Raw genomic sequence first — 24,313 nt, 5'->3', positions numbered from 1 at the left:
GTCCTGAGTTCAATTCCCAGCAACCGCATGGCGGCTCACAAGCATCTATGGTGGGATCTGGTGCCCCCTTCTGGAATAAAGGAGTACACAGAGATGGAGCACTCATTTACAGCGGGTGTGATAATGCCCAGCTAGGAAGATATAAGGACACAGGAGGCACTCTGAAATCATGCTGAAATCTGTACGTTGGTGAGCTCTTTGCATTGGCTTGTGAATGTTAAAGGCTTTGGGATATGAGGGACCTGATTTCTTGAGTCTTGATTGGATGCAGATGTGGTTTACAAGGTGCCAACAAAGAAAAACACTTCTCCAAAGGAAATGAGTAGTTTAAAAATAAAAGCAGAATTCCCATCCCTTCACAGTTGAGCCCCGACCATTTGGAGCCCCCAGTCACAGTGAGAAACACTCTAACAGCAACTGCTCTGAGAGGGCCGCCTGTCCCCACAGTAAGAACATGTAACTTCCTCTTAATAACTATGAAAGAATTTCTGGAACTAGCAAGATAGCTCTGTGGGTAAAGGCACTGGCCATGAAGCGTGCACATGAGTTGGATCCCTAGGATCCACATGGTTGGGGAGAATCATCTCTTTTAAAAGTTATCCCCCCCCTGTGGTGGGGGAGCACATACATCCTGAGATCACTTCTAACAATTTCCTACAACTCCTAGCTGTGAAACTCTAACAACTGGAAAACAAGAAAAGCAGTTATACGGTCAACAAGGTATTGTTTATTATGTAACAATTAGTTTGGAGACAAATCCAATTCAACACAAATCACAGTGGACTCTGTTAGCTGATGTTACAAGTGGCACAATCAAACAGTTTTTAAATAAATTTATATCTTTGATAACTCTCCTCCCAACCTAACCCCCCACTCTGAGACAGGGTTTCTCTGTGTAACAGCTCTGTCTGTCCTGGAACTCACTTTGTGGACCAGGCTAGGCTTGAACTCACAGGGATCCACCTGCCTCTGCCTCCCAAGCGATGGGATTAAAGGCATGGGCCACCAAATCCAACTTGAGGAATTTTTTATGGAGAGAGTATTTACAGCAACATTTGTCAAATTAGCATGGGCAAAAAGCAATAATGGCACAATTCTTTTACAATTCAGTTCTTATTTTGGACATACAATTGAACTATTTAAATAACTTATGTTTTATAAAAATCCAAAACATGAAAAACTGATTGTAACATATCCTTTGTTCTGATGCGCTGTGGGAAAAACCCAGGAGGTCTTCCTTAGGGGAAAAATGCTGAGTAGAATGTGTGTGTGTGTCTGCTCTGAGTAGACAGCTATGTGGGAAACATCAGAGATCACAGGAGGCTTTACCTGGACCAGAGCTGAAGAAATGAAGACAGCTTTTAAAAGGAGCTTCTGGGTTAATGACAATAATACATCTTACACATTCTTGGTACTGGGAATGGAACCTGGGTCCTATGCCTGCCAAGCACATGCTCTACAGAAATTTTGATTGGTAGAAGGAATCATTTATTTAAACTCTCTCTCTGTCACTGATGTTTTAATAAACTAGTATCAAATAGTATTGATAGCATACATTCAATAGGGTTTTTAAAAAAATATTTCTCGATGGGTGGTGGCGGCAGTACTCAGGAGGCAGAGGCAGGAGGATCTCTGTGAGTTCTAGGCCAGCCTGGTCTACAGAGTGAGTGTCAGGACAGGCAGGGTTACACAGAGAAACCCTGTCTCAAAAAAAAAAAGAAAAAGAACAAAAAAAAAAAAAAAAACCCAAAAAACCAAAACAAAAGAAAACTTTCTCAAACAAAACATGGTTATTTAATTTCTGCTACTCATTAATCATCTATTTTAACATAACTGTCCATTACTGGCTACAAAGTGTGTGTCTATGGGATGTAACCATGAAGACATGTGTTGAACTGTGTTGGATAAAAAAATGAGTTCAGTTCTAGTACGAAAGAGCTACACAGAATGAGGCCAATTTTTATGTGCACACATCCACTCATATAAAAATATATGACTTACAGAACTCTCTATTACATATCTTTAAAATAGTTTTTTTTCTAAGCATCTTTTTTTCCTAGCCATCAGCATCATATAACTATGGGGTAAAACTTTTGAGAGATAAATTTCTTAGCATAAAATCACCACAAAGAAAAGCTCACCCCACTTTTAGAGCAGCAGTCAGGAACTGTGTCCTAATATGTGAACACTAATACTATGTCAAACTGAATTTAAATAAATTCAACAGTTTCTCATTTCTCCAGAAAATAAAACAGCTATCTGTGTTACTTCATGGCTTCTCCTTTCTTCCAGTTCCATGGGATGCACAGGTCTCCATCTTGCATGACAGAATAAAAATGTGACACACAGAGGTGCATCCCATGTAGATAAGGCAGCGACTGTTCTAGAAGTCTCTTACAACAGTCTACCATTTGTTTACTAGAAATGCTGGGCTCTTTATATAACTTCTCCAGGGAAAACTTCTTTGTTGAAGCCTGAATCAACTCGTTTTCAATAACTTTTAACCTATTAAATAAAAAGAGTTGTCACAAGCTATTACTAAGATAAGATATATATTCTTAAATGTTGGGGTGATGACATAGTGTCCACACAAGACAGTCATGGGAAAAAGATATGCCAAGAGTTATCCTGTGCCCAGTACTGGCTGATTCATCTACATAAAACTCTGAACGTACTTAATCTTTTTAGCATTAGTGAGGTAAAAATAACACATACTTTATTCCTAATTTCCAGACATTTATTATTTTTAATGTGTATCGGCATTTTGTCTGCATGGATATCTGTGCACCACATGTGTGCTCGGTGCCCTCAGAGACCAGGATAGGGTGTTGGATTCCTGAACTGCAGTTACAAATGGTCCTGAGGAAGAGCAGTCAGGGGTCTTAACAGCTGAGCCATCCCTTCAGCCCAATAGTACATGATTTCATAAACCTCCCCTAGCCACTAACCGTGACTAAGTAAAGTAAAGACTATGAGTATAAATCTTTACTAGGATGTTGAGATCAGGCTGTGCCCTGCCCTGAGCGGTTTCTCCCTTCCTGCTCACATCTGAACCTGCTGTCCATCTGTCTGTCCATCCCTTTATATGGACCCATTCCTACCCTTTCTCCTCTACAATGGACTCAACTCTATAGCTTCAAACCTTTGATGAGGAAACCACTGGCTGTCAAGTGATCCCGTTATAAACAACACAGAAACAGGACCTGTTAGAACTAGTTACATTTTAAAGTTTAACTATAATGGGGCTAGAGCAGCTGTGAGCACTTGAGATTCTTACAGAGACACAAGTTCAAATGTCAGCACCTACATGGTGGCTCACAACTGCCCACAACTCCACCTTCAGGGGTCCCTGCTGATACCAAGAGGCACAGCAGCTGTGCGTGGATAGGTAACGGTCCGCGTGGAGCCAGGCCCACTCGGTACTTACTCCTCCCTTCTTGCCACGTTTTCTCTTGCCTGCCGAGCTTTGGTTCTCAGGAAAGACTGGAGGCTGGCTGGATCTGAGAGGGCTGGGATGTTAAAATGCCCGAGTTCATGCAAGCTTGGCTCATACCTGTCACTGAAACAAAGTGTGTACTAAGGAAAACATCACCACTTCCACAGACCTTGCTTTTTTAAATCTCAAGTGACTGAAAAGTAGTCATCAGAAAATCCACATTAAATTACAGCAACAATGATGATGGCATACTGTTGTCCGTGACATGGCAGTGACTAGCACACACATACACACATTTGTGCACGCACACGCGTGCACGCACACACGCACGCTCACATGCACACACATGCACACACATGCACGCGCGCGCGCATGAGCACCTATGTACATTACTGACTTTACCTCATGATTGAGTGACACTTTGCTGATCAGTGGCTATGTTTTCAGAGAATGTTGTGGAGATCCACTATATTACTCTTCAGTCTCTCAGTTTAATTTTTGACATATGCAGAACAGGGGTGTGAATACAATTCATTTCACAAGTAGTGACAGTGACATTCTTTTTTTTTTTTTTTTTGACAGTGACATTCTTTTGTTTTGTTTTTGAGACAGGGTTGCATTTTTAGCTGAGGCTGGCCTTGAGCCTATTCTTCTGCCTCGAATACTGGGATTAAAGGTGTGTACCGTGTGTGTGTGTGTGTGTGTGTGTGTGTGTGTGTGTGTGTGTGTGTGTGGTCTCTGTGTCTGTCTGTCTTTGCATGTGAGTGCAGAGCCTGAGGAGGTCACAGGCTCTGGATCCTATGGATCCGGCATTACAGGTGGTTGTGAGCTGCCGGACATGGGTCGTGGGGACTGAACTTGAATCCTCTGCCAAAAGAGCACATACTCTTAACTACTGAACCATTCATTCCTCCAGCCATGCAGTTCTCTTATTACTGTTACTAAATTTACAAGAACCATGCAATGGAACAAAAAGCAGGTCAATGTACTGTAAAACATCTATACATCCAGTCCCAGACATTTACCTGCTGAGGATCATCTGCAAGCCACTCAGACTCAGAGGGGGGGATGGTGTCCGACTTTTCAGCAGCTGATTATAGAACACGCCAAGGAGGGAGTAGTACTCTTCAATTGTGAACGCTGGCTGTAGCTCTTCGATATAAACCACCTGGATGCCCCCCAGAAGACTGCTTATCTGGTCTTCTAAGGCTGACATCTTCCTCTGAAGGTCAAAATAACTTGGCAAGCTTTCAAAGAGCTATAGTATTGAAAAAAAAAGATATTTAATTTTATGTTACTATGGTTTTAGGAGTCCAATTAATGAAAAAAATTTAAAAATTATTTTTATAGATGGAAGATACAGTAAAAAAAAAAAAAGACAATGTAATCCAGTAAATACTAATATTCAAAACAAACTATCAGTCTAGGGGTTTTAGATGGAAGGTGAGAAGAGCTGCAGATCAAGAACAGCTCTGACAGCTCTGGGTAAAGATCAAGCCCAGGTGCTAACATTTAAAGACTCCCATAGGAATCTTAAGCTGGGTTGTGACGACTAAATGCACACTTGTGTATTCCAACTCTTAAGAATTCCAGTCAACCAACTTCAAATTCGGTTGATAAGCACACAGTGCATTACTGAGCACCTACTGTGTGCGTGTGCAATGCAGTGCACGTGCGGGGTGTCGGGTGTAAGGGCTGTCTGAGTTTGCTAGAGCTCACAGTCAAGGGGCAAGAAAATAAGCAAGGCTGTGGGCTCGAGTGCCCGGGAGGCTGACAGGACACAGCCAGGTTTAAACAATGGCTGCCCAGACTTCTGATTGCACAAGACGTATAGGATTTAGAAATAGCAGATGAATGCGAGATGCTTTGGAAAAGAAAAAAGGCCATGTCTAAAACTAACGGGAAGCTGAGTGTGGCTGGTGCACGGCACGGCACGTGTGTTGGTGAGTGGGATGAGGGAGGACTTTGGATTTCTGTAGGAAGCTGGGATCTACATAATGTTAAGATGACTAGAGGGTTTTAGCCAGGCTGTGGTGGCCACACCTTTAACCCCGGCACTCAGGAGACAGAGGCGGGGGTTCTCTGAGTTTGAGGCCAGCCTGGACTACAGAGGGAGTTCCAGGACAGCCAGGGCTCCACAGAAACAATCAAAAGAACAACAACAACAAAAGAAAGAGGACTGGAAGGCATCAGGTAGTCTATAATGAAGGTAATAACTAAAGTTTCCATGAACCATCCACCATCTACTTACTACATTTTGTCAAAAAAAAAAAAAATAATAATCCTGCTCCCCGATTCTCCTCTTCTTGGGTTATTTATACAGTGCTAAGTAAGTACTTTCAGGGTCTTTGGGAACTACAGGTTCATATAGTATGTGCTGGGTTTCTATCATAGCAAGACCATACAAGTTTCTGAATGTGAGCTGCTTAACTTCATCTGGACTCTGTCAACCCTTGTGTGTTGCTTCATATTGTCTTTTCACATCACCATTCGGCACTGAGCAGAGTTCCACCACAGGGTCTGCGACGACCTTTCCGTAGCCGGACTGCTGATCCCGATGTGTAGGCAGCCACAGCGCTGCTCTGCCTCCTGATGCCCTGTTACAGGGCACAGACATGGGACTGTACAGAACAACGCCTTTGGCTACTGACTCTCCCACTCAAGGCCAGTGCACGCTTCAGCGGGTCGTTCCCGCTTCTGAGCAGCACTCACACTGGAGGACATTAGGACTTCCTCCTCTCTTGGCTATTATGAATACTTGTGCACAGATTTCTACATGAAGACAACTTTGCATTTTCCACTATAAATGCCCAGGAGTGACCTGCTGCCAGCACATTCAGTTTAAGATGTTGCTTGTGCCAGGTCTGCACATCCCGGCTCTGGTCAGCGGTCAGGAGTGAACCCGTTCTCCAGATCCCCATCATCACCTGGTGGTGTCACCACTTTCACTCAGCAGCTCTGCCCAGCGTGGGGCTAGAACCCAGCATCTCTCAGGCTGCAGGCACTCAGCTCTGAAGACTTGCCATCTGAACTCTCTTAGTGACACCTTTGGCACATTTTCTATTTAGGTTGGGTATTTTTTTTTTTTTTAAACTGCTGAGTGTTAAGAGTTCTTACACACATTAGGTACAAAATACCTATTAAATATGTGGCTTGAAATAATAACAATAAATAATAACAATAATTAGGTTTTGTAAGACAGGGTTTTTCTGTGGAACCCTGGCTGTCCTGGAACTCACTCTGCAGACCAGGCTCCTTTAAACTCAGAGATCTGCCTGATTTAGCCTTCTGACTGCTGCGATCAAAGGTGTGTGCCACTAAGCTTGGCTAAAGATCCATTTTATGTTCATGGGCGTTTTGTCTGCATATCTCTATGACACATTACTGCCTGGTACTATTGGATCCCCTGGGGCTGGAGGAACAGATGGTTGTCAACTGACATATGGGTGCTGGGACTTGAACTTGGATCCCCTGGAGAGGCAGCCAGTGCCCTTAACCACCGAGCCATCTCTCCAGTCCCTCTACCAAGTATTTTATTTGAATAGATACTTCATCAAACATGAAGATGGCAAGTAAAAACATGAAAAAATGATCACCATCATTTATCATTTAATGGAAATTAAACTTAAGGTGAGATATCACCTCACACCTACTAGAGTGTCGTAATTCAAATTTTTCATCAAAATTGAAAATATGACTACCTTTTGATAGGAAATGATTCGGCAATTCTATCTAGGAATTTACCTATAAGATGAAAGATGCAAGTCCCATGTTTGTATCAACCAGGCATAGTGACGTTAGAGGCTGAGGCCGGAGGATTGCTACAAGTTTTAGTCTAGTTTGACTTATACATTGAATTCTAGTCCAGCCAGGGCTACATAATGAGACTTAAACAAACAAACAAGCAAAAAACAGAAAAACTAAACCAAACTAAACAAAAATGTTCATATCAGGGCTGGAGAGACAGCACTTGTTTTTGCAAAGGAGCTGGGTTCGATTCCCACCACCTACATGTGTCTCACAACTGTCTATAACTCCAGCTTCAGGGATCCTATGCCCTATTCTGACCTCCTTAGGAACTAGGCATACACGTGGTACATAGACATGCATACATGCATGCAGACAAAACACATATAACTAAATACATCTAAAAATTTAACAATAAAAAATGTTCATATCAGCTTTATTTGTATGAGTTTAAAGCTGGCACACGGGCCGCACATGGGCCCGTGAGACGGGAGTAAAGGCCCTGCTCACTCAAGTGTGACGAGCTGAACTCAGTCCCTAGACCCAGTGTGTGGGAAAGAGAACTGTAGCCTGTCCTCTGACTTCTGTACACACACAGGCACACACACACACAAAATGAATAAACGTAAAAGGGAGCGATCTTCACTTTGAAATACCAGTTGTGTGGTAGTACTGGGTTGGAGCTATGCTTCTCAGTGCTGACGGGATAGTTTGCTGATGTAATAGTGCTGTTTGAAATCAAAGTGTGTGCAGGCAAGTCAGAGTGGTCTGCTTGCTTCTGGCTCATCCTTACTCTCGTCCAGTGATGGTGGACATCCATGGTCCCCAGCATCACATGGCCCAGTGCACTCATCCCGGAGCGGTCTGTGAATACGATGGTGCATCCTGATGATAAAACACAAACCCTTGGTCATGGCCCAGAGGATTCGTCCTTATAACACTGCAAATAATTACTTAAACTTAGAGTCTACACTCAGGGTTATCATCTAGTAGATCCTAGAAGCTTACATCATGTTTCTGTTTTATTCAAAAAGGATTTAAACATTTATTTTATTTTTACTTTTTTTCTGAGATAGGGTTTCTCAAACTTACAGAGATCCACCTGCTTCTGCCTTCTGAGTGCTGGGATTAAAGGCTTGCACCTCCCCCCACAGATTTAAAAATCTAACTCTAATAAAGTCCCTTAGTTTTGTGTTACAATTCACAGATGTGTACTACAGATGTTCTGAAAGACAGTGAACAGCTGGGTAGTAGTAGTGCACGCCTTTAATCCCAGCAGAGGTAGGGAGACAGAGGTAGGAAGGTCTCTCTGAGTTCGAGGCCAGCCTGATCTAGAGAGTGAGTTCTAGAACAGCCAAGTCTACACAGAGAAACCCTGTCTTGATAAAACAAAAACAAACAACAAGAGAGTGGACAACAGTTACCTTTCGCATTCTGAAGTGGCTCCAAATTCTGCTGTGCTAGGCGGCTAAGACTGTGCAGCTGGCTGCAGCGATGGGCAACACCCCAGCCCCTCTGCCACCTAGGCCAACAGACACAGCTACATTAACAGCAGTGTAGGACGAATTCTAATTAGACTTAATAGTAAAAGCTCAGAGTCAGCTATTGGGGTATATGCTGAAAGATCAGAGAAGCAAAGAGGCCAGCCACTATGGAGTTCTTACCTCTACCAATACTCAGACCAAAGGGCTGATCCTGTCCTCAGATGCTTCCTCAAGACTGCCCGCTTCAGACTGCGCCCGTCTCTATGAGTCCTCAGACTGCATCTCTCTCTCATCTCCTCCTGCCTTACATTCCTCTCCATCCAGCCACATCACTCCTGTCTCCACCTCCCTCGTGCTGGGATTAAAGGTGTGTGACCTCAAGTGCTGAGATCACCTTTGTGTGAGCTGTTTCTCTTTTAGACAGATTCGATCTCATGTAGCTCAGGGTGGCCTTAAATTCACGGAGATCCCTGCCTCTTTCTCCGAAATGCTGGGATTAAAGGTATGTGCCCCACTGCCTGGCCTCTATGGCTAATTAGTGTGGCTAGCTTTGCACTCTGATCTTAGGGCAAGCTTTATTTGCTAGATCACAAACAAAATACCACAACACAGTAGCACCATGGAGGATGAACAGGCTCTCACCCCAACTGCCTTATTCTTGACATCAACAGCCTCTTCCTGAAGCAGACAGACATGTTTCAAATGATCTTATGTTTTTAAGGTTATTGTCGCTCTTAACTTAAAAAAAAAATCATTCTTATTATCCTTATTGCTCTCTCTCTCTCCTCTCTCTCTCTCTCTCTCTCTCTCTCTCTCTCTCTCTCTCTCTCTCTCTCTCTCTCTCTGTGTGTGTGTGTGTGTGTACTATAGCACATGGGAGGCAGAGCAAGGCAGATCTCTGAGTTTGAGGCCTGCCTGATCTATAGAGTGTATTCCAGGGCTACACAGACAAACTCTGCTTGGGAAAAAAAAACAAGTTTTATTGGTCATGGTGTGACTAGGATGAGGGGGTGGGGGTGTGGGGGAATGTGTGTAAAAGAATTGTTACCATGTTGATGTATACAATGATTTTTAAAAAGCAAACACATTGTTTCTATTTTAAAGCAAGAGGATGGAGCTTGGTATAGCACATACACTTGGAGCGAGCATCTGGGCTCAGTCCTCAGCATTGTGCAGAAACACACATACATGCACATAGGGGAAGAAGGGAACTAACTCTGCAGGGTGTCGTCTGTTCTCCATACATGTGCTGTGGCACGTGTACACAAAAATAAATGTAAAAAGAAGTTCAACTGTTATGGCCAAAATATAAGAACCTAAATCTCACTTCTGTGTTTTAAATAAAAACTCATCACAGTTGTAATTTAAGAAGTAGTGCGAGAAAGACACCGTGTGTGTGTGTGTGTGTGTGTGTGTGTGTGTGTGTATGTATGTATGTATATATACACATATATATACATACATACATACATACATACATACATATATATTTGTGAGGCTTGCCTTTATCGACTGAGCTATCTCTCCAGCCCAGTAGAGGGTTTTTTGTTTTGTTTTTTTTAATTAGGGGAACTGGAAGGGGAGACCAGCCTCTGGAGACAGGAGCAGCAGGAGAGAAAAGAGAGGCGTGTTAGGGGTAGAGACAGACAGGCAGAGAAGCAGAGCGAGAAAGGGGGAGGGAGAGGGAGATGGGGGGTGGCGGGGCCCTTTTAAAAGGGAACACAGTGAATGTGCACAGGTGGTGCTCTTAGTGGCTGCAGCTGAGGACAAATCCTGTCAGAACCCCAAGGACAGGCCATTACTATGTGGATACTAACAGTGTTCATACAAATGTCACCTGACTATTTCCATAAAACGATAATGGAAGAGTATTGGTTGTCGTTTAAAGAACCAAATGCTAACCTACTAGGAAGTGTTAACATTAAGTACTGCCTGTACTTTCATTACTCCAACTGATCACTCTACCTCCTTACTGACGTGAAGACAGGTCTGCACCACCACGCCAGGTTTTGTAGTGTTGGGATGAAGCCCGGGGCTCAGTGTGCAATAAGCAGGCACTTTACTAGCTGGGCTGTTTCCATTCCTGCATATCTGAATGTGTGTACCGGTGTGGCCGTCTCAATGAGAATGGTCTCCATGGGCTGGGATGTTTGAATGGTCGCTCACTAGTTGGTAAATTATTTGAGAAAGATTAGGATTATGGCCTTGCTGGAGGAGGTGTGACATTGGGGAAAGGCTCTGAGGTTTAAAAAGCCCAGGCCATTCCTGGCAAGGGCCCCTTTCTCTGCCTCATGGTCTTCTCAACATCTAAGCTCTCAGCTACTGCTCCAGCACCATGCCTGTCCGTCCGTCATGCTCCCCACCCCATGGCCATGGGCTCAGCCTCTGAAACCGTAAGCAAGCCCCAACTTAGATGTTTTCTTTTGCAGATTGCCTTGGTCATGGTGTCATCTATGACACCATGACAGTAACTAAGACATGTAGGAGACTTTTCATTACCTGATATCTGAAAGCTGCAGAAGCTCAGATAGCTCATTCTTCAGGCGATCCAGCTCCTTCCTGAGCGGCAAACTGTTCTTCAGCTTTTTAACAGCACTTTTCCCATTGCTACCTAACCAGGACCTAGACCAAAGCCGGATATAAACTCTTTACCGTCCAGTACAGCGCACAGGTGGCTGGGGATGGAGCCAGTGGCCAAGCACATGCCTAGCGCAACTCAGGCCCTTGCTCCACCCCCCAGGACAGCAAACACAAACAAAAGGAAAGGACCAACAGTCCCGAATACACATCTTAAAGTTCTCCACTGCTAAAGTCAGTTTTTAATCAGATCATTGCTTTTTAAAAATAAAATTCACTTAAGCCAGGCGTTGGTGGCACACGTCTTTGATCACAGCACCCGGGAGGCACAGGCAGGTGGATCTCTGTGAGTTCGAGGCCAGCCTGGTCTACAGAGTGAGTTTCAGGATAGGCTCCAAAGCCACAGAGAAACCCTGTCTCAGAAAAAACCAAAACAAAAAAATTCACTTAGCTTTTTTTTTATGTGCATTAGTGTGAGGGTGTCAGATTACCTGGAACTGGAGTTTTACACTGTTCTGTGAGCTTCCATATGGATGCGTGGAATTGAACCCAGGTCCCCTAGAAGAGCAACCATGCTCTTAACCACTGAGCCATCTCTTCAGACCCCCAGATCTTTACTTCTAACAAGGCTACTTCAAGAGGCTGCCTACCCACCCTTGCTAAGTCATGTTACAGTTATGGTATATTCTTTTAAGTACTGCAAAAAAAAATTTTAAATTTTAATCAGATCACACGCATCACTAGGCCTTAGAGATAAAACAAATATGAAGGCTATGAAGATCTTTCAAGCCTTTAACCCTGCTCACTGGAGGCCCTGCTGTCTGCTTTAGCTCTTTACTCTGCACACATCAGATGTGCAGCACGTGAGCAAACAAGGGACACACATCATGACAGAGACACACTAAGGGGTTGCGTCCCGAGAAAAGAGTCAAGACTGCTTGTGGATTCTAGCCTGGCAGGACCTAATTTCTGCCTTTAATTTTAATACTCTCAAAGCCAGCTCCTCCTCTCTCTGCCTAATCCTTCTACTGGCTAGACCACGTCACTCCAGTTCTTTAGCGGTAGACTCCCCAGGGCACATTCAAGTGGCCTCTCTCCCACCCTGGAGTCCATTTCTTTCCACCCAGCCCAGTGCCCAGCTGAAGTCGTGTCTCAGTTTTATCATCTACACAGTTGTGTAGACACAGCAGAGAAGATGCTCTCTGATCCTTATTTCTTAGATTTCCCTCAATGACATTATAGGGAAAAACAGACGTGAGAGGATGCTTTGAGGACTAGAGCAGGGCAGCCGCCAGCTGTCAGAAGGCGCATCTGGACAGCAGCACCGTCCTCCCCGAGGATGTCTCCAGCAGCGCTAACAACAGCCACACACAGGCACCTTGGGTGCAGTCTTGAGGTGGGGGTGGGAGTTAGGAAAAGTGTATGCAGTGCGTGTGTGCGGACACGTGAGCACCTGTGAACATGTGTGTGTGTGTGTGTGTGTGTGTGTGTGTGTGTGTGTGTTCACAGAATGGGAAGGTGACTGAGCAAAGGGGAAGAGACATTTCAGATGTGGGAGTGAGTGCCTCAGGCATGCTTGTGCAAAAGAAAGCTCCAGGAGAGGAAACAATCTGAAGAGTAAACAGGTCACTCGCACAGCTCTTCATGGGGATGCCTGAAAAACTGTGGGACATGTCCATAATACCACGTAAGAAAAGCCGTGCTAAAGAGAGCTTGAATGTTCCTGACAAAGCCTTTAGACAGAAGATGCTTCAGTCAACTGTTTTAGAGTGAGCTAAAGCATTAAGATGTGTCATGTTTAAAACCTGAAAAACAATGAAATCATTCCTTTTTTTTTTGGATTTTTTGAGAAAGGGTTTCAAGCTTTGGAGCCTGTCTTGGAACTTGTTCTGTAGACCAGGGTGGCCTCTAACTTACAGAAATCTGCCTGTCTCTACCTCATAAGTGCTGGGATTAAAGGTACATGCCACCACTGCCTGGGTAATCATTATGAATTTATCAAACAAACATCTAGCCCAAATACCCAGTATGGTATTGTGCTGGGAATATAGGGAAAATAAGGCGTCACTGTAAAAGAAGGCTTACTTAAAAGGAAAACAGACTATCAAAAACAGAAAGAGGACTCAGAAAGTAATTTCAGCTAGAAGGTTCTATATAATGGGCAATGTGCACCCGAACCTGAGATGTGTGGGTAAGAAGGGAGGGTGTGCTGGTCTACAGATGAACCGATGTTCAAACAGATGGTTTTGCAGAGGGCAGGGCCTGAGACGCAATCAAAGGGATGAGGGGAAAGACCATGAAGGGTTTGCATGGCAGAATGAGGAAGTCGGTCCTTACTGCTAGGCATATTTTTGATTCAGTAGTTGGATTGTCAATTTATCCTGCCCTCTCCCCGTTTTAAGACTGCTAGGTTTGAAAGCTTTAACCCCAGCACTTGGGAGGTAGAGGCAGGAGGATCATGGTGAGTTCAAGGCTAGCCTTGACCTACAGAACGAGTTCTAGAACAACCAGGGATAGGTCCCCCAAAACAAACAAACAAACAAACAAACAAACACTGGGATCTGGGCTATGCATGTTGCCACACATTTTTAGTTTCAGCAAGGTACCTGAATCTCTGAAGTTCAAGGCCAGCCTGGGCTGCACAGAGTGATCTCGTCTAACCCAGGGTAACTAGTGAGACCCTATCTCAAAAACAAAGCAAAACAAGCACAGGCATCACAATCTAGTGTCAGCTCTGAGGCGCTCAAGTCTACATGGCAGTTCACTTTTGGAGTCCCGCCTTCTCCCATGTTACCTGGCCTGGCCTCCTATCATAAAGTGACACTTCCTTAAAGCTACACTCAAACTCCACAAAACCTTACGATGGGGGTCATGTAAGTCCCTGAAATATCAATGCTCAAGCCATGTAAAGGCCTTTGAATAATGTTAGCCGTGTACCATAACGCTAGGTCATTATTAATTCCACCTATGACGCCGAGAGTCTGTTTAACTAATGACAGGTTCACCACCATGTCCTGGCAAATAGCTACTGACAACTGAACTGATTAATAGTGATCGATTTTGATTCTACCTGACTTTAACTCCTGAAACAGTAGCTTACAAAGCTGCTCTCAAGGTACACCCTGAAGAAATCGAGAATCCACGGAAGGCAGCATGGTTCATCTAGACACAGGCATATTCTGAGGTAGTGTGTTCTTGCAAACTGGCAGATGTGTCTAGTAAATGCTAACGACTTCTAACAAGAGCACACTGAAGTACATGACAGCCCGCCCACCCACTACACGCTGCACTGAGTTTCCACGTGAATTTGTTAAGTTGATCATTGAGCCCATCACATCATATTTATTCTGTTTTCCTACTGCTCTTCCACTGAGCTACACCTCCCACCTCCATATTTATTCCAGTTTTTAAATCAAAATAACAATATTTATTAATTATGTATTCAGTGTTCTGCCTGCACGTATGTCTGCACACCAGAAAAGGGCACCAAATCTCATTACAGATGGTTGTTGGGAATTGAACTCAGGACCTCTGGAAGAGCAGCCAGTGCTCCTAATCTCTTAGGCATCTCTCCAGGCTTTATTCCATAGTTTTAAAGTTCAGGTCATTAAAGGCATTGGGTGGGTTTTGTGAACACCTCATTGATGACAGGCACATTCCATATTCTTGAGAACTCATTATCTAGGACAGTGTAATAAAATAAAGATGGTGATTTTGTTGACTATTTAGATGAAGAGATTATGAAAAAAATCAGCTTACATAAGAACCCTGAAAAACACTGCTGAATTATCTTTTTCTAGTTCCAGGCAGTTTCTATTATTTTGTCGGGTCCCTGGGACAATCTTTAAGTAACCGATGCTCACTTAGTTGAGGTCTGAAACTCCTTAGTACTTTATCCTTGAGCCCCTTAGTTTGAGTAAGGTTCAACACCCTTATTTTTTCTTTTCTTTTTTTTTTTTTTTTGTCTTGCATTGAACAATCTAATTTTTTCTATATCCTTTAGGTCAGGCATTCCCAGCACTGTGTTGGCCTTGACATAGGTCAAGGTAAGAACAGCATCCTCTTAAGGTGTATGCAGACTTGTGGCAAGCTGAGTCACAGTGCTGAGTGCACACGCACAGCTGTCTGTGTCCACTGTCCCCTTTGGATTGCTAAGCTAGCACCGGAATGTGCCAATTCTCACCCTATGTCACCGCCCTCCACATCTACCTCACTTCCTGCTGCCTCGACACTTCCGCTCCATCACTAAATCATAACTACAAAATCCCCATCTCTCTCCAGACAGTGTTCAGGAGGAAATCTAGACAATGCATACTGTTCAAGGTGATGTGTCTATCAGTCATTGACACAGACGAGCATCACAGCTAGACTCCTGCCTCAGTTGAACACTTGCCTTCCTTTCCAACACCTTTCTCTTAACCTTGTGAGGGATGAAGCTAGATGACGATGGCTCCTGTATTGAGCAGATAATACACAGGGGATTCATGTGGCAATGGATAGCAAAGAATAATGTCCTAAGTTATGGTCAGTTACTGGCTTCTTTGAATACAATCGCGGAAACAGAATGGGACTGGCTTTAAGGAGTCTATTTAAAAAAAAAAAAAAGGATTAGGCTTAGCTGAGTGATGCATGCCTTGCCTTGAATCCAACCATCAGAAGGTAGAGGCAGACAAAGTTTTGAGTTTGAAGCCAGGATGGCCTACATAGTAAGTTCTAGGCCAGCCACAGCTACATAGTGATAGCCTGTCTTGAAAAATTGCAAGCAGAAGAAATAGGCTTACAAAAAAATAAACTGCTATGTTAAACTAATCAATGATAATATTGTTTGTCCTTTTATTTTGTAAAATATGATTTATAAAAATGGCTCATAGTGTTTAAAATCAGCTTTCTATAGTTAACATTACATTATGAACATCTGCCTCAATCAAAATATTAATGGCAGCTTACTAAACTAAGTATGTCAGATTATTTATTTATTTATTTATTTATTTTTGCAACAGGGTCTTATTATATAGCCATGGTTGGCCTGAGAACTCAAGTAGACCAAACAGCCTTGAACTCATAGAGATCCCCCTGCCTCTGTTTCCCAAATAGTGAGATTAGAGGAAAGTACTATACACCCTACTCATACCTAGTTTTTATAATTTGAAAACATTCTTTTACAAGCATTCATTCAAGATATTTATAAAGCCATCTCCTTCCTCTTCTCTCTCTTTCTCTCCTTCCTTTCCTCTCTCTCTCCCCCCACCCCTTAGTCTATTTTGAGACAGGGATTCATTATGCATCCCAAACTGGCCTGCCTTGATCTCTTCATCTTCCTGACTGCCTTCCAAAGGCTGGGATTATAGCCACATGTCACAACTGGTGTGTTTTCCTGTAAGTATGTATTATTAAAGTTAATTACCTTTGAGCCCTCTAAGTAGACTAGAAATGCCCAATGTGTAAAGAATTGATTTAAAAAACGTAAAGCTTGGGGCTGGAGAGATGTCTCAGGGGTTAAGAGCACTGGCTGCTCTTCCAGAGGACCCAGTTCAATTCCTAGCACCCACATGGCAGCTCACAACTATCTGTAAATCCAATTGCAGGGGATCTGACACCTTCATACCAATGCATATAAAGTTACATAAATTATTAAAAAAAACCGGAAAAACTTAAATCTTTTGCATGTTTCTGGTATTAAACAATAACAAAAAATGGAAGTGTTTTTGCAACTTTAAGCAAGAAACATAAAATATTTTTTCTCATGGTTTCCATATCAAATATATTACTAAGATTTCTTTTCCTGTAAAAATCAGAACTACATTTAAACATAAACTACGAGAGGCTTTCACTTACAGGAGGGTTGTTTCCACTCTTGAGACGTGTTCAAGGTCTTCGTCAGGGTCTTTGAACCCAGTAAAGGAATAATAGGACCTATGCCATTTGATGGGTCTGTCAGGCATCCCTGTAGTGTCTTTGAGAGGCTGGGAATGCACATTAGTGTTCAAGCTTTGGATGTGTTCAGCAGACAAACTGCAGGAGTTGAGAATATACAATACTGTGCTTAGCAGATCGCTGGTGTGCAAAGTAAATCTGACTGCTCGAAATCCTAGAGAATATAATTCCCCAAACAATTAATACAGACGATTACTTGTTTTACCTTAGAATCATTTCTCATGAAACAATTACAAAATTAAAAATCTTTAAGAACATTTTATTACCCGTAAAAATTCGCCCCAGCAAATGGAAAATGACTTCCTCCTTCAAACTCTCCAGCAGTATTTTCAATCCTCATGGATTCCTTTCTCCTCACCCTAGCTGAGGAGGGGATGGAGACTATTTCCCAGTGCTGCCCATGAGTCCTGGCACTAAGGCGAGGGAAGTGCTTCCATGCCCACCACAGTTCTAGCTGAGAGGAGGGAGCATGGGGACACCTGCATTGACAGTGCATGCTAGAGAAAGGCCCAGGCTGTATCTACCCAGTGTTGTTGGTCACAGAAGCTATCTCCAAATAAACAGCGACAACAGCAAAACCCCATTTTATTCAGGGGCTGGAGAAATGGCTCAGCAGATACGAGCACTAACTGCTCTTAACCACTAACCACTGAACCATCTCTCCAGGCCTAATCTCCAATTTTTAAAAGTAGTTTGAAAATTACACAAGGGAGCTGGAAATATAGTTCAGTGGTAGAGTTCTTGTCTAGAACACATGAGACCTTAGGTTTTTTTTTTTTAACTTATTTTTATTATTTCATGTGCATCAGGGTTTTCCTTCGCATGCATGTCTGTGTGAGGGTGTCAGATCTTCAAGTTACAGACAGTTGTGAGCTGCCATGTGGGTGCTGGGATCTGAACCAGGGTCCTCTGGAAGAGTTGTCAGTGCTATTCACAGCTAAGCCGTTTCTCCAGCCCCAAGGCCCTAGGTTTTAAAATTCTACTAAGTATTATTGTTTTATTTAGACAAGGTCTCACTATGTAGCCCTAGCTGGCCTCAAACTACAGATATATGCCTGCCTCTGCTTCCAGAGTGCTGGGTGTGTGCTATGACTTTGGGCTATAAATACTCTGTAAGCACATACTCATGGTAAAGTTTCACACGTGCACACATGAGTAAAAGTCTACTAACAGGCATATAATCTCATACCTTTATTATATATAACCACTGTTAACAGCTGGTACATAGTCTTCAAACAACACGTATTAAATATGTACTAACCATGAACATGTGGATATTCACAACCAAAATACTTAAAACTAAGCTGGTCATGGTGGTACAGGCTTGTAATTCTAGCTTCTGGGAGAGGTAAACACCTGGCCTCTTCCTTATTCTTTTTGAGGAACAGGGTCTCACTATGTGGCCCTGATTTGGAACTCACTATGTAGGCCAGGCTTGCCTACATAGCGATCATCAGATCCTCCTGCCTCTGCTTCCCAGTGTGGGAGGGGAGATGTGGGCCACCATGCTTGGTTTGCAGAGCACTCTATTATGTGCCGACATTATCAGCGTGAAAAGGTGAGCAGTAGGGAGAACAGGATCCGATCCCTTCAGTTTGCTTTTTTTAACTGTTATCCAAGGGGCCATTTCGTAAGGGAGATATTCTGATTTCTTCTGGTATATAAAAATGCTTTACATATTAATACTACCTTTAAAAAAATCAAGCTTTCTTTCAATTACAATTTGTCTCTTCACCTGTTCTTGCTAATGAATAGTTCTCAATTAACTATTAGCTGACAGTAGAGGATTTTTAGATTTGTTCAGCCAGGGCTGGCTATAGCTAATTAATTAAAGATTAATTCACAAAAGTTTTTGGTGAATTCTATTTTGTTCTAATGCTTATTCTGATAATACAGTTCACTTCCTCTTGAACTGCCAAAATAAACCTAGAGTTGGAGAAATGATTTAGGTCTTTAAGAATGTATTAGCCGGGCAGTTGGTGGCAGATGGCTTTAATCCCAGCACTTGGGAGGCAGAGGCAGGTGGATCTCTGTGAGTTTGAGGCCAGCCTGGTTTACAGAGCTAGTTCAAGGATTTATAGGACTACACAGAAAAAACCCTACTCAAAAAACAAACAAAAAACCCCAAAACAGCAAACAAAATCAATGTATTGTCATGGAAACAAAACAAAATACCCTAATAAAGCAATAAGGAGGAAGACTTGAAAGGAGAGAGGGGCTGGTTGAGAAGTCAGGGAGTAGGATCGAGGACAAGGGGTTGAAAAGGACCAAAATGCATTGTATATGCATGAATAAAGATAGTCAGTCTCTTAGTAATGTCAACCTGCTAATGCAAATTCAGTAATAAAAACCAACACTTTTGTCAGGCATCGTGGCACAAGCCTTTAATCCCAGCACTGGGGAGACAGAGGTAGGATGACCTGTGTGAGTTCAAGGCCAACCTGGTCTACAAAGCAAGGACAGCCAGGTATGGTACACAAAGAACAATTTAATTTTAATTTTGTGTTGGGTTCAAAGTGGTCTTCCAAAATGGCAGTGTTGATGCCAATGCCCTAACCAGGAGGACACTGACTGGATAAAGAGAAGGCTGTTATTGGGTAAGATGACTCTCTCAAAGCAGCTTTCTGTTTACCAGGACCTCCTTGGGCAAGGGCGTCCATTCCCATCTTATCTGAACAGCCTGCATTGGGTTAGAGCCCGGACTCTGCTGTCGCATATAACATGCTCTTGGCTTTGGCTTTCCACCGCTTTGCTTCTCTCTGCACCCTGCACACCAGAGACAGCCCTGACAATCCGATCCCCATAAAGCCTCTCCTTTTGCTCACAGCGTGGTCTAGTTCAGTGGCGCCACTGTACACTCTAATAAGCAGATAAAAGATAAAGAAAGCTGGGAAACTGTTTTTTACTTTTTCTTTTTCTTCGAAACAGAGTTTTTCTGTGCAGCCCTGGCTGTCCTGGAACTCACTCTGTAGATCAGGCTGGCCTCAAACTCAGAGATCCACCTGCCTCTGCCTCCTGAGTGCTGGGGTCAAAGGTGTGCACCACTGCCCAGTAGGTTATACACACTTGTAATCCCAGCACTTTGGGAGGCACAGCAACCTGCACGTTAGTCTTATGCTCTGATGGAAATGACTTGCATTATGCTGCCGTGTGTTACTGTCAGGACTTGACTGGTGTGCTCACACTTCTGGAAAAAAAAATTAAAAATAAAAACCCTAAAGAAATACAGTTTCAAATCTTTTGTCCCTGTCAATCTTTGTCATAAAGACAGAAGCAAAAATAAGATTCATCTAACAACAGAAAACAAAACAGTGAGACTATTTTATATGAACAACTAGAAAAGGTGAAATTTGCCTTATAAATGCCATGTGTGTCTGGGAGAAATCATGAAGTCAAGGTTGGTCATCAAGTATCAGTAGGATTCGGTAGCTCCAGCTTTACCCTGGTGCTGAGTGACAGGAACACTGACTATTAAGCAGTAAGAACATATGGTCTGGCACTGGTTGCTTTAGTTAGGATTTCTACAAAATACCATGACCAAAAAGCAAGTTGGAGAGGAAAGGGTTTATTTATTTCGCTTACACGTCTACATCACAGTTCATCACTGAGGGAAGTCAGGGCAGGAACTCAAGCAGGGCGGGAACCTGGAGGCAGGAGCTGATGCAGAGGTCATAGAGGGGAGCTGTTTACTGGCTTGCTCCCCCTGGCTTGCTCAACCTGCTTTCTTATAGAGAACTCAGGACCAGCAGCCCAGGGACCCCCCCATTGATCACTAATTGAGAAATTGCATGGAGGCCTTTCCTCAGCTGAGGCTCCTTCCTCTGATGACTCTAGCTTGTGAAAGCCAACAAAAAAACCAGCCAGGACTATGGTAAACAACAGACCTCAGGGAACTCTTGTAGCTAAGAACATTAATGATCTTTTTTGTTCTGTAACCAGGCTGGTTTGGAACTCACAGTCTTCCTGTCTTGGGACCCCCCCCCCCCCCACCATGCTGCTATTGTTCCTGGCTGCTTTGAATAAAACCCAAAGTCAGACGGAGGAGAAACTACTAAGAAAAAGAATCTGCAACTTTTATCTCCATAATCAAGTAGTCCAGGCTAGCCTCCAACTGGTAGAATCTCCTGCTTTAGCCTCCCGAATGCTAGGAATACAGGCAAACTAACTTATCCAGCTCGTCACAATTTGTGTGTGTGTGTGTGTGTGTGTGTGTGTGTGTGTGTGTGTGTCTGTTTTTGAGACAGGATCTAGCTTCAAACTCACAGTCTGCTTGTATCAGCATCCCAAGAATGGAGGTTATAGGGCTGCACCCGCAGCTAGGTCCTACTGGTCAACCTTACTGCATCCTGATGGAATCAGTGAAAGCAGGCAATAGATTCTGTGTACAAACAACATCAGGCAGAAGCTGAGAGACCTGAGTTCAAGACCTTACTCTGTCTCTGCAGTCTTTGAAAGTAGGATGGATGTCACTAGGTCACAAAGAGTTAAACATTTCTACCCTCACAGGGACAATAAGAGAAGGAACATGGTAGATTTCAGTGTGAATGTAACAGACATTCCTAACACTCAGACCAACACTAAATTTGGAAGGCCGTAATATGAATACTTCAGGTTTTTTGTTGTTTTGATATAGGGTCTCACTATATAGTGTGGCTATACACCATCATGGCTGGCCTAGAACTCACTATGTATACTTCAAACTCAGAGATCCACCTGCCTCTGCCTCCCAAATACTGGGATTAAAGGCATGAACATTTAGCTGGAATACTTCAGGAAAAAAAAATGTTTAAACATATGCAGCTGGGAATCTAATGCTAGGAAAACAATTATATGATACTTACTGACAATCAAGGCTTTAAAGCAAAACAATTATATGATACTTATCAACAATCAAGGCTTTAAGCCAAAGGTATTCTGGCAATGTCAGAATTAATGAACATATTTCATATGAAGCTTGCAAGGGACACAATAGAAATAAAACAACATACCGGAAGTACTGACAGGCTCCTGGCCTTCAGAGGAGTTCTGGGCCGTTTTTTCTCTTATGTAAAATGTAAGCTGAGTTGGTTTCAGAGACTTGAAGCCTGGTTTCTGGAGATTTTCTAAGTAGACACTTAATCTCTTAAGAGAATTTTCATTGATTTCCTAGAGGGGGAAAAACCAATATGGGTATTTACATGTGAATAAAGAAAGATGAAATTATTTGTGGTCTTTAAATATATTGAAGATATTAAGTAATTTACTGTTTAAAAAAATGTTGAGGGAATCTGGCATAGTGGCACTTGTTCTTAAATCCAGCACTTGGAGGCAGAAGCAATCAGATCTGAGTTCAAGGTCAGCCTATATAGTGACCTAGATAGTGAGTTCCAGGCCAGCCAGGGCTATACAATGAGATCTTGTCTTTAAGTAAAAGGGGAAAAAACAAAACAAAACAAAACATGGTTGAGAGCTGGAAGGATGGCTTAAAAGTCCAGAGCACTGACTGATCCTGCACAGGATCTGGGTTTAGTTCCCAGCATCCGCATGGCAGCTCACATCCACCTGCAACTACAGCCCCAGGGATCCAGTGCCCTTTTCTGGCCTCCATGGACACCTGTACTTACCCAGACGCAGATGCAGACACACACACACACACAGATATACACACACACACACAGATACACACACACACACAGACATACACACACACACACATACACACACACACACAGAGATACACACACACACACAGATACACATACACACACACACACAGAGATACACACACACACACACATACATACACACACACACAGAGATACACACACACACAGAGATACACACACACACACACAGAGATACACACACACACAGAGATACACACACACACAGAGATACACACACACACACAGATACACATACACATACATACACACACAGAGATACACACACACACACACATACATACACACACACACACACACAGAGATACACACAGACATACACACACACACACAGATACACACACACACACAGACATACACACATACATACACACATACACACACACACAGACATACACAGACACACACACACACACAGATACACACACACATACACACACAGACATACACAGACACACACACACACACACAGAGATACACAGACACACACACACACAGAGATACACAGACACACACACACACAGACATACACAGACACAGACTCAGAAACACACACAGATACACACACACATACAGATACACACAGACACACACATAGACACACACACACACACACACACACACACACACACAGACACCCCAAATATAACTTAAAGAAATGTTGATATTTCACAGCTGTCTGGTAAAAGAATAATCACTGGAGGTAAGACACAACATATAGCCGTGTAAAGCATCAGGGTAGAAGGTGGCTGGACTCCTTCATCACTTAGGAGTAAGAGTGTGTGCGTGTGCATGCATGCAAGTGGGCACATGTGTTTTGTGCATGTGATAGTTGGCTTTATTATTAAGTCTATTAGGCCTAGGACGCCCTTGAAGTTGAATTTGAGGCCTATCTGCCTGAGTTTCAGGAGTGCTGTAAAGCTGCATATTCCCACGCCTGGATTACTAACAACTGCTGGGCCTTATTTATTTATTTATGTATTTATGTATGTATTTATTTATTTATTTATTTATTGCCGTCTTTGAGACAAGGTCTCATTATGAAGCCCTGCTGGGATTAAAGGTGTGCATAATTGGTAATAACAACTGCTTTTGATAATTTAAATCTCTCTTCTTTAACAGGATATTTTGAGAGTAGAAATCACCTTGCATTCTGTTTCTAAAACTTATTATATGACATGCTTTGGGGGTCCCCGCATAGGCACACCTGAGCACAGGACCGTCCACCTGGAGGGTCGTGCACAAAGTGGAACCCTCCAGATCTGCCTAACCCTCCAGGTCATCTATGGTGTGATACACATCACAGCGAGATTACTCTCTCATCTAACACCAATCGCTGTGAGTCTGAGGCAAGGCAATTGTCAGTTTCAATCCAGTGTGGAATTCATAGCAAGTCTGAGGTCAACTTGAGTTACACAGTGAGACATTCTCAAAAAACAAAAACAAAACAAAGCAAATGGGCTGGATCTTGG

At 43.0% G+C, this 24,313-nt stretch overlaps 1 protein-coding gene and 1 non-coding gene across 3 annotated transcripts in view; one reads left to right on the top strand and one right to left on the bottom strand.

The window, feature by feature from the left end:
• Nucleotides 1–704: 704 nt before the first annotated feature.
• The window catches only part of Tcaim (T cell activation inhibitor, mitochondrial), a 28,803-nt gene continuing 5,194 nt past the window's right edge, over nt 705–24,313 (bottom strand). Inside the window, exons 3-10 of one of the 2 annotated variants that reach the window (XM_051202864.1) lie at nt 22,167–22,323; nt 17,080–17,332; nt 11,167–11,289; nt 8,608–8,705; nt 7,977–8,068; nt 4,462–4,694; nt 3,428–3,559; nt 705–2,505 (exon numbers count right to left, since the gene is read on the bottom strand). In XM_051202864.1, coding sequence (XP_051058821.1) covers nt 2,265–2,505; nt 3,428–3,559; nt 4,462–4,694; nt 7,977–8,068; nt 8,608–8,705; nt 11,167–11,289; nt 17,080–17,332; nt 22,167–22,323 — 1,329 coding nt within the window. In that variant the 3' untranslated portion in view covers nt 705–2,264. Of the gene's footprint in view, nt 2,506–3,384; nt 3,560–4,461; nt 4,695–7,976; nt 8,069–8,607; nt 8,706–11,166; nt 11,290–17,079; nt 17,333–22,166; nt 22,324–24,313 lie in introns of those variants that run through there. The other variant, XM_051202856.1, reaches the window with a different exon arrangement.
• LOC127213601 (small nucleolar RNA SNORA53) lies at nt 20,252–20,364 on the top strand. Its single transcript, XR_007833660.1, has one exon. It is a non-coding gene; the product is annotated as a small nucleolar RNA SNORA53 (small nucleolar RNA).

Source organism: Phodopus roborovskii, unplaced genomic scaffold (genome assembly GCF_943737965.1).
Source record: "Phodopus roborovskii unplaced genomic scaffold, PHOROB, whole genome shotgun sequence".
Taxonomy (NCBI): domain Eukaryota; kingdom Metazoa; phylum Chordata; class Mammalia; order Rodentia; family Cricetidae; genus Phodopus; species Phodopus roborovskii.
The sequence above is the reverse complement of the archived record's forward strand: the minus strand, read 5'-3'. Positions and strand labels throughout refer to the sequence as shown.